Here is an 11432-nt window from a genome sequence, read left to right on the forward strand (position 1 = left end):
TTCTGGAAAAAAACGCAGCATGTTCATTCTTTGTGTGGAATCGCAGGGATTCCGCACACATAGGAAAGCATTGATCCACTTACTTTCCGCATGCGGCTATGCCCACCATGCGGGAAGTAAGCGGATCATGTGCGGTTGGTACCCAGGGTGGAGGAGAGGAGACTCTCCTCCAGGCCCTGGGAACCATATAATTGTTAGAAAAAAAAGAATTAAAATAAAAAAACATGATATTCTCACCTTCCGGCGTCCCCGACAGCCTTCCCGCTCCTCGCGATGCTTCTATTCCCAATAATGCATTGCGAAAATGACCTGTGATGACGTCGGTCTCGCGAGACTGCTACTTCATCTGGGGTCATTGCCGCAATGCATTATTGGGACCGGAGCATCGCGAGGAGCAGGAAGGCTGTCGGGGATAGGCAGCATAGGCAGCATCAATAGTAAAAAGTTGGTCACACTTGTCAAACACTGTTTGACAAGTGTGACCAACCTGTCAATCAGTTTTCCAAGCGATGCTACAGATCGCTTGGAAAACGCTAGTGTTTAGCGGGAAAACGCATGCCAATTCCGCATGCGATATACCCGCAGCAGGAGTTGCGGAATTGCCGTGGAAATTTCCGCAGCAATTCTGCAACATGTGCACATAGCCTAAAAAGTTTTCCACAAAAATTGGCATATAAGGGCTTGACTTATATAAAGCCCCTCTGCTGTATGGTATTGTAGAATTTACAATAGCTATCACTCATGTAAGAAGTGAATTCTGGCATTGTACTATACCTATATTTCTCTGCTGTATCTGTGATTCATGAATTGTGGTATGTGTTAAAGGGGGGGCCCAATGAGACTCTTTCGCCCGGGGCCCTCAAAAACCTGGAGCCGGCCCTGAGCCCATGCAGATAAGTGCATGATAAATCCGCCGAGGTTCATCCAGAAAACTTGGACTACTTTTTTCTTATTTTCATCCGTTTTTCATCTGCATCTCCGTTTTTTACGTCCATATGACATCCTTATGATGTCCGTGTGATATCTATGACGCTAGTCACTTCTCATGGCTGAGCTGTGAGTCAGGATAGTCAAGGAGTCTGAGGTTAGAAGCCAGGAGGGTACGTCATAAACAGGAGGAGACAAAAGCGTAGTCAGGTAACGTTCCGAGGTCAGAATACCAGGAGGATAGCAGATCAAAGAAGAAGGGGTTAAACAGACAGATGGTCAGAACGAGGTCCAAGGTCAGGCAATGAAAGATCAACATACAGAACACAAGGCACAGAGAGAACAAACCACACTTAGCTAAATGTACGTCTGGCAGAGGTCCGGGAGACACAGCTCAGTTAAGTAGCATGGCAATCACCTGGGATAATGAACACTTGGAGACAGCCGACGCCTCTCAGTCTCAGATTGGACAGACAAGCTGTCTATCAAAGCACTAACAGCTTCAGCACGCTCTTGTACCAACTTGGATGGCTGTCACAGGCAATAGGATGTAGAGAAAAATCGTTCATCTGAACACTGGTGTAAATAACATGGGTCCATGTGCTAGCCAATCAAAAATCGGACATCCAATTTATACTCTCGCCTGCATGAGCCCTTAAAGCTGGTTATACACAGCTAATGTCTGATGAACATGTGACTTATGTTTCAGAGCTAGCCTCGCTATTTGGTTTACTATATATCTATGGACGTCATCTCTACTTTTATGGATATATTCAATCCGCTAAGGGCAGGTAAGTTGGATTCACACTCTATCTATAACATATTTCTATGTTATACTGTTGTGTCATATTTAAAGACTAATAATAGCACAATACTTTGGATATAAAAAATATAAGGAAATATTTCCATTATCATTTATATTAATTAGGCTTTTTTTCTGACCTAATTATCTGTACTGATTAGACATCCCTGTGCAGATAAGAGATTACAAAGACAACACACGAACTACGTGTATCTACCACTAGAGGGAGCCGAAAGGATTATTATTGAGACAGTATAGCACATTACAAACTAAACTATTGGGGGGCTCCTTTTGCTGCAGACATGCAAAGTCGCACAGAGTCTGTTTGTATAAATGAGCACAACCTCTATGTTTTTGAGCAGTTTTGAGGAGGATTTGGAGGTTTGGCTCAGTTTTCAGTCCACAAATGCTTAAAGGGAATCTGTCACCCCAAAATTGGCCTATAAGCTAAGGCCATCGGCATCAGGGGCTTATCTAGAGCATTCTGTAATGCTGTAGATAAGCCCCCGATGTCGCCTGAAAGAAAAGAAAACAGGTTTTATTATACTCACCCAGGGGCGGTCCGATTCCGATGGGCGCCGTGGTCCGGGTCCAGCGCCTCCCATCTTCATATGATGACGTCCTTTTCTTTTCTTCCTGCCGCAGCTCCGGCGCAGGCGTACTTTGTCTGTCCTGTTGAGGGCAGAGCAAAGTACTGCAGTGCGCAGGCGCTGGGCCTCTCTGACCTTTCCCGGCACCTGCGCACTGCAGTACTTTGCTCTGCCCTCAACAGGACAGATAAAGTACGCCTGCGCCGGAGCCGCAGCGTGAAGACAAGAAGAGGACGTCATCGTAAGAAGAAGATGGGAGGGACTGGACCGCGACGCCTATCGGACCAGATTGCAGCGGGACCGCCCCTGGGTGAGTATAATCTAACTTGTTTTTCTTATCTTTCAGGATACATCGGGGGTTATCTACAGCATTACAGAATGCTGTAGATAAGCCCCTGATGTCAGTGACCTTAGCTTATAGGCCAATTTTGGGGTGACAGATTCCCTTTAAAAAAACTCTGTATGCACATACCCTTAGATCTGAGCCCATGCACAGAAGAAGCTAAGTTTGTAACATCACCACACATTGTGATTTTCCTGTTACTACTGCTATATCTTGCATGCATCATTTGAAAATATCTTTTTTAAATGGGGTTTTATCTTCATAAAACAATCTCAACATTTTCAGCAGTCACAATAAGCTGTTTTCTATATCATGGCAAGTTGTGTAGACTTTGGGAGTTTTTCCCGACATATGATTTAAAGGGAACCTGTCAGCACGATGTTGTAATGTAAAGTAAAGACACGGATGTATTGGGGCTGTAATGCTGATTATATTGATACTTTTGGTGTAGAAATCCGCTTTGTGGTTCTTTCATATCACCATTTGAAGTTTTCTGCATCCTGTCTGTGATTCCCCGGACCCCCGTCTGCTTCCGCTCTGTGATTCCCCGGCCCCCCTTCTGCCTCCAGTCTGTGAATGGCCTGCGTCCTCTCTTTAAAATCTCAGCAGTGGCCTGTCATTCAAAGGCCAAAGACAGGTGGAGGGGCCGTGGAATCACAGACAGGGAGGAGAGGACCCCGTGTACAGTCCGGCCCCTGTGCACCGAATCTAATTAGCAGAAAGCCGCACTATGTTTAAACTGGTGTCTGTGTCAGTGTAAATTCACTGGTTGCACAGAACAGAAAAAAAAATACTCAACCACAAAATCCCTAGCCCTTTCCAGGCACTAACTAAACAATATAAACCCTGGCTACTGAGACATGGCTGAGCTAGGCCCAGTCCAGTCACACAAAACTACTGTTGTCAATAGCAACCAGTGATACTTGTGGTTTTTCAGCACACGGCCTGTGCAGTCTCCCTCCCTTGGATGAGAGATTAAGGTGAAACACCTCATTAGTAGTGATGAGCGAATATACTCGTTACTCGAGATTTCCCGAGCACGCTCGGGGGTCCTCCGAGTATTTTTTAGTGCTCGGAGATTTAGTTTTCATCACCTCAGCTGAATGATTTACATCTGTTAGCCAGCCTGAGTACATGTGGGGGTTGCCTGGTTGCTAGGAAATCCCCACATGTAATCAAGCTGGCTAAGAGATGTAAATCATTCAGCTGAGGTGATGAAAACTAAATCTCCGAGCACTAAAAAATACTCGGAGGACCCCCGAGCGTGCTCAGAAAATCTCAAGTAACGAGTATATTCGCTCATCACTACTCATTAGGGTTAAACATGTGCTATCTGACGTTCCTCAACATATAGCAAGAATTTGGGAGACACAGACCCCTTCAATATCTCGTCCATGTAATATACTACACCTCCCTATAGACAGTATGCGCCGATCTACCCTTTCTGTAACTGTATATTTATGGATGGATGCCTGCTGCCAGGTGTATACCTCATGAGAGTATGCATCTGGCATTGCCCACAAACGTAGTGTACACCGCGCCTTTCTTGTCAACTGCCGAGAGCAGATCAGAGATCATGAACACTTTTCACCTTTCATCTCACAGCAGTCAGTGTGTGGGAGGAGACGTGCAGATCTGAGCACCATGACAGGGAGAGCTGCAGCTGCAGACATGTTTGTAAAGAGATAAAGTTCAATCTGATTTATTGACTCTCACACCACATTGGTTATTTTTTATTACTATTATTATGCTTTGCTTATATAGCGCCATCTTACCCCACAGCGCTTTACAGACATTATTATCACTGTCCCATTGGGGATCTAAACCCCGTATCATTATTTTTTTGGATGTGGGAGGAATCCAGAGTATCTGCAGAAAACCCATGCAAACCCCTTGCAGATGTGGTCCTTGGTGGAATTCAAACCCAGAGCTCCAGCGCTGCACAACAGCAGTTCTAACCACTGTGCCACCATGCTGCTGCCACCAGTTGCTATGAGGTGAAAGCTTGAATGTGATCATACTCATCTCTGCTCTATTCTGAGCACTTTGTAATCACTCACAGCTCTGCAGTGAGACCAGTGAGGAGATCAGACTGTCTGCCATTACATGTCTCACACAGGAGAAAGCCTGCTCTAAGCTACTGTTGGTGCATACTCTTTTTTTTTTTTTTACCCCTGTATGTTGCTGTCTTCTTATGATTCGTCAACATTAAGCAGGGGAAGAATCACATGCCCCAAAAGGCATATAACGCACAGTTGAACTATAACAAATTTTATAAACTAGAGGATAAATTAAAGAATAAAAAACAAGTTTTACTCAGCTCTGCAGAGATTATTCCATAATGTGAGCAGTTTACAATGCTAAAAGTGGTGTAACATATAGAGACCTTATTCAGTGACACATCAGATGTGGTTCTCGTATATATTAGTTCTTTTCTAAAAGTTTGCACCTGGAAACACTATCGAGGCACAGTGAGCTATTTCTATGAGCATGCAACAAGATCTAATGCTGTCATTGATGTGACGGCTGTAGTCACCTTCGTTCTTCTTTGTTATATGTCCAGTTATCGGATATGGCTAATACCAGTTTTGTCACTTTTCCACTAGGCTCAAGGGATTCTCTGTGTGCAAGATGGCACTGATCCTGCTGCTGGTCATGTCTGTGACGGGACTCACGAACAGTGTCCTGGACAAATACATTCACCTGAACCTACTGAATAAAATCCGGCACAGAGTCCTAGGCTAAGGAGAAGGACAACATGGCTGCTTTTTATAATCACTATTATCATTTTAGACTTATTTTGAGAATATCTTATGCATGTAGTAACTTTTTTACAGACTGACATTTATTATATGGCATTTTGGTGCCTGGTATTTTCATTACTATTAACTCCAAATTGTTTGCAAGTTTTCTTGTTACAATGGTTTGCTTTGAACAAGGGGAGTTTGCAGGTTACATAGTTCCAGTCACCAGTCTAAAGATGTGTTTACGCTTACTGACGTACGTTTTTTAAGTAACCACCAATGGGCGGCCATTTAATAGATTGTTTAGATAGGATGACCGCACTTCCGCTGCAATTGCTAAAAGATCTTTCTGTGCACATCGAACATCATTTTCGGCAGCGCCTTTTGTTTATACAGGTCGACGTGCCACCAAAAACGATGAATTTTCAGGAAGCTTATTGAGAATTAAAGGTGTATTTCCATCTCCAAGATCCTATCCCAATATGTAGTAGGTGTAATAATAATAATATTAGCAAATACCTCCAATTAGACATATAGTATATTTCTTCTGATAAGCTATGTTGCTTAATCCATGTGCAGGATATTGCAGTATTTTAGATACCAATGATTATGACCACTTACAACTATATGAGTGGTCATAACCATTGATACCTAGGCTACTACAATGCCCTGCCCATGGTGTAAGAGACATAGTGAATCAGAAGAACTATACTACATTTCTAATTTCAGGTATTTGATATTATTATTATTACACCTACTATATATTGGAATAGGATCTTGGAGATGGGAATACCCTTTAAAAACCTTTAATCAGGGCCATAGTGTTCATCATCCTCATGTACAACGGCACATGAATGTAGAAGAAGAGGGTCTGAATAATAGTTAATAAAGGAGGAAGAACAAGAGTCTTGAAAATATGTATTCTACCTCACGGCAATTTCATTGATTTAGTGCTTTTACTCACAATGGGTACATGCAATTACTAAAAGGGCCACATGGACCACCTTGTGTAGCTGTCATCAGGTCTTAAATAGTCCTTTTTTCAGTATAATTAATTATAATTAATAATAAGTGTGTGAAGAAGAAAAACCAACTATATGCTTACCTATTAGATATTAGCATATATTACTTTGTAATTAGGAGCAGGCACAGAATATACTATATTGAAAGCTGTAATTTGCTGTCCTTAGGGCACCCTCCCTAACATGTTTCGCCATATTCATTGTGTCATCAGGGGACTGAGACACCAACAAAATGGATCATTCAATACTGAATAAGTTCGGCAGGCACATAGTTTATTTTTTATATATTTTTGATCGTCTTCGCCCACTTACAGAATTTACATTCATGACAATATATAAATAAAATTAAAATATGTAGTATTTTATATATCAAAAAAATATAAAAATTCCCAAATAAAATAAACGTTATATGAAATGATATTAATGAAAGACTGAACTAGTAGGGCCAGTCAGCCCTTTTAGTAAAAGGAACTATTTCCCTTCTCAGGAAACCTTTACATTATCTATAATTTTTGAGTTCATGTATTATTAATTTGTGTACGTGACAAAAGTAAAAATCCTGTATGCAATAGTGGTTATACAACATACATTAAATGAATTTAATCTGGCATCAACTGATACATTGGATAAATGTATACACTTCAGGTTTTCAGAAAACGTCATAGAACCTTTGCATATACGGAGACTGTTAAAAATGATCTCAAGATTATCGCAGCAAAAATCCTCTACTGTTACTCAATTGTATTTCTCTTGCCGTACTGAGATTACTTTATATTAGTTGTGTGGCAACAATTGCTCAAAAATCAAAACCGATGTCCAATTCGTATTGCACAAGTGGAAAGTACCTAGTCTGGAAAAACCGAGTCAGCAGACGTTATTTTCAGTAGGATAAATGGAGGTATCTATAGAAACCTTTCCTTGTTAGAGATGTATTTAAACTAGAAGGTTTGTGTAATACCCTAAAAATGTTATTCTAATGGGCTCATTACAGCTACAAAACTGCCCCCCAAAAGGCTAAAGAGGGCACTGATGGACACTGAAGACTCGCAGAAGTCCTCACTGCTGATTGACTGAAGGTATATGGGTATATGGGAATGGACATGACTTAATGAGGACCTGGCACCAGATCAAAAATGACAAGTTTTTCTATTAATTTATTTCTTCTGTTCTTGAGTATTTTTTAAATCGGCCATATAGTTTCAGAGCTATGGGCAGTTTTATATAGTGCTAATATTTTATGGTCTTTTCTGAGCGGGTATGGCTCACATGACTCTCTGGGGATGTGTGTTTATTTGTATCGGTATTATTAATTTGTGAGCAAAGCCGCCTTGAAGAAGACCATAAAAATTAGCACTAAATATAAAGACCCATAATTCTGAAACCGTATGGCAGATTAAAAGAAGCCCTCCTCCTCCCATCAAAATGTTTATCCTCTTAATATTTTACAGTCAATTGCAATTGCTAATTTTTCCTTTCTACTAAGCTAATACTTTTCTTTTCCATGAGGTCTATGACATCACGTGATTAAAACCTGACAAGCTGAATCCTTCTAAGCTCTATGTAGAAACAAGAGGTCAATTTTCCCAGCATGACTCATGAGTCACTGCAAAAGTCCCTGACAGGGAGGATAAGAGCAGCTGGGTCAGGAGATGAAGAGGGGAATGATAAAGGCAGGGACAAGATACTTCCTGTTTCTACATAGAGAAGAGGAAAGATAAGAATTAGTAGCTGGGTAGAAATGCAAAATGAGCAATTGTAAGTACACAGTGCTGTATAATATGATGACTGTAATATAGTAAGACGATAAAAACTTTGATGGGAGGAGGAGAGCTTCTTTAAAAAAATATTAAAATAGAATACTCAGAGGAGCAGCAGAAATAAAATAAGAACAAAAACTGCCCACTTTGACCTTGTGACAGGTCCTCTTTAATTACCACTATGGAGTAAAAGACAGTCTAACATGATGCCTTAATGCCAATCAGCAGCAGTGACAGGGACCAAATAATTCCAGCAGTTTATGTGAATATAGCTGATTCCGCGCTAGAGGGATGCAAATTGAGGAAGGATGAAACTTAGATTATGGTGCTAGTGCAGGCACAATCCCCATCGGGCCCCTATATGGGCACTATAGTCGAAAAATATGGTGAGGCTGTAGAGAATAAAATAGTGTTCTTATTTTGACAGTGGTGGCACCTACCTGTCCTGTTTCCTGCTGCTTAGGGAGCTTTCCTCCCTTTGTGAGGTAGCGCAGGTGTTTCACTTTCCTCAATTCCAGCAGTTTCTCCACAGGAGTAGAAAGTGTTTTGGTTTTTTTTGGAACTCCACCACCATTTGACAGTTTTTGGTGTCAGTTCAGTGTGTACTCAATGGGCCCGAATATCAATGCCTTCAATCCAGAATTCTGTTGAAAAAGCTTTGAAAGTTGCACAATTTTGAGTAGGACCAAACTTTTGCGACTTTTGCTGGTTTCACGTCAGTTTCTCCCAGTTGCCCACAAAACGGGGGAAGAAAGACCAGGGCGGTAGCTTGATGAACAATGGTTTTCGCTACACCACAAATATTACTCCAGGAGGGACTGAAGTAAGATTTGTGGTGAGGCGCTCCCAGAGGTATACTCCACTCATTCAGTGCTCCTGAGTCATGATGAGGCGTACACCACTTTATGAATCAGGAGAGTATGACTCCAGTATAGCTCTTCATCAAGACCAGCGTGAAAAACACTGGCCTTGATGAGTTGGGCCCAATGTTTCTATTGGGGCATCATAATAGATACTGTATCTCTTACAGTGATGTTCTCTTGATTGTAAGCAGATGTGATTGTAAATAAATTTTTTTGATTTCCCACTTAATGTCTGAACACGATCACTCATCGGAGGGAAGAATAGAAATGCTTCATGAAATGATTCTCTAAAAAGAAAACTCCATTTTTTGTTCAAGATAAAGTCTACATAAAATGCAGAAAAAACCTCATTCAGATGTCCTTTTTCTCACATACGAGAAAAAAGGACCAATTACTTTGATCAGGGCATGATCATTAGAGTGAGTGTCGGAAGAGTGGTCTGTGTGTCGCAATAGTTGTCTGCGTGTCGGAAGAGTGGTCTGAGTGTCGGAAGAGTGGTCTGAGTGTCGGAAGAGTGGTCTGCGTGTCGGAAGAGTGGTCTGCGTGTCGGAAGAGTGGTCTGAGTGTCATCCGCCTGACTGCCGCCTGTACCTGGCTGTAGAATAGCATGTCACCAGAAAAATGTCACCAGGAGAATGGCACAGACATTGTTTTCAGAGCCTAATGGAGACCACCAGAGCGGCATGCGCTGGATCCGAAAGGATGCTGTGGGGGCGAGTCATAGAATCATAGAGTGTTAGAGTTGGAAGGGACCACCTGGGTCATCGTGTCCAACCCCCTGCTCAAAGCAGAATTCACTAAATCATCCCAGACAGATGTCTGTCCAGCCTCTGTGTGAAGACTTCCATTGAAGGAGAACTCACCACCTCTCGTGGCAGCCTGTTCCACTCATTGATCACCCTGTCAAAAAGTTTTTTCTAATATCTAATCTGTGTCTCCTCCCATTCAGTTTCATCCAATTGCTTCTAGTCTTTCCTTTGCCACCCTTTATTATTTTTAATCAATCCATGCCTAAAACCAAATATTTTCCAGATGGACAACCCCTATAAGTCTTTTATATGTAGGGATTTTCAGTTTTCTGCTTAATTGTAGGTTGACGTCTTGTAGACTTAGAGACTGATTACTATGTTTCTATAGAGTTATGGCCTCCCGTTATAATTAATTCAGTTTCACAACCAAATAACATCATAGCTTAGGGGACCACTGTACTTTGCTAGATTTATTCATATCTTTCTTATATCCTGATTTTGAGCTGTATGTAATTTTTTTCTAGTCTTCATATTAGGTATGTGCACAAGTTTCCTTTAAGCACTAAAAATAAACAAATAATGAATGTATGCACAACAATGTCAAAACGACCTGCTGTGCACATACATGCTCCATCTTTTGAAATTCTCTTAACCGCTTTAGACTGAAAGAAGGCTTTAAAAGAAGTGACCAGACCATTCTTCAGGCGGCTTCTGCTTGTAAACCTCCACTATTTTATATGTAGAATATAAAAAAAAGAAAAAGATGACATAGAATATGCTTCAGGAAAAACACGGCCTGCGCTGTTTATATCTGGATTGCACTGAACTGCCCAGAGATAAGAAACATGTAATTAAAGCAAAGTATTTGTAAAGATATTCTGCATTTGTGGGTAAATAAGTTGTGCACCTATACACCTAGGCCAAAATTCTGTGCTCAGGGACTGTCAGAATATGAAATGTATTTTTGGCTTCATATTTCACAATACCACTATTTATGCTATGGCAGCTTCTTACATTTATTTCATATTAATTTTCTGCCATGTATGTGTTTGCTGTCACTGTCCCCAAAACACCAGCATATCTGCCTAATGGCCTGAATTATTATATACTGTCTGTATGGAGAGCTATACAGGTTTCACTGCAGGGTTTTCCTTAATTTTTGAAACACTACATTTTTTGTAATGATATTCCCACTCTGGGAAATTGAGAATGCCTTTTTTTTTGTTTTCTTTTACGTTTTATTTTACTATAGTCATTCAAGCATTTTATGTATTCCGGCTGATATAATAGTGTGTGCCCTTTATTAAACTGGTATATCCAGGTATTGCTGAGCTGTCACGTATTTCATTAATAGAAGCATGATATTGTAATATTCATTATTATTGAATAAATTAAATCTTTCCTATCTGACTGTGTAGCAATGAGATTTGTTTACTGAAAAAAATGCAAAATTATTACTAAATTGTCTATCTTAAAATAACCTCAGTGTCATTGTTGATTTTTTTTGAACGCACAGATAAAATCAGGAAGGTCTACGGTCGGTCGTTTCATTTATGTGTACAGTACGCGTAGCATTTTACTTCTGCTTGCACCGATGTACAGGGTATTGGACAAGGTAAAATTGACCAAGTTGTT

The 11432-nt window shown here is 40.8% G+C and overlaps 1 protein-coding gene across 1 annotated transcript in view; it reads left to right on the forward strand.

Moving 5' to 3' along the window:
* The window catches only part of LOC143791189 (microsomal glutathione S-transferase 2-like), a 47439-nt gene extending 40640 nt beyond the window's left edge, over positions 1 to 6799 (forward strand). Inside the window, exons 4-5 of the mRNA XM_077279212.1 lie at positions 1637 to 1718; positions 5269 to 6799. Coding sequence (XP_077135327.1) covers positions 1637 to 1718; positions 5269 to 5407 — 221 coding nt within the window. The 3' untranslated portion in view covers positions 5408 to 6799. The remainder of the gene's footprint in view (positions 1 to 1636; positions 1719 to 5268) is intronic.
* Positions 6800 to 11432: the final 4633 nt, after the last annotated feature.

This window comes from Ranitomeya variabilis, chromosome 1, assembly GCF_051348905.1.
Source record: "Ranitomeya variabilis isolate aRanVar5 chromosome 1, aRanVar5.hap1, whole genome shotgun sequence".
Classification (NCBI taxonomy): Eukaryota; Metazoa; Chordata; class Amphibia; order Anura; family Dendrobatidae; genus Ranitomeya; species Ranitomeya variabilis.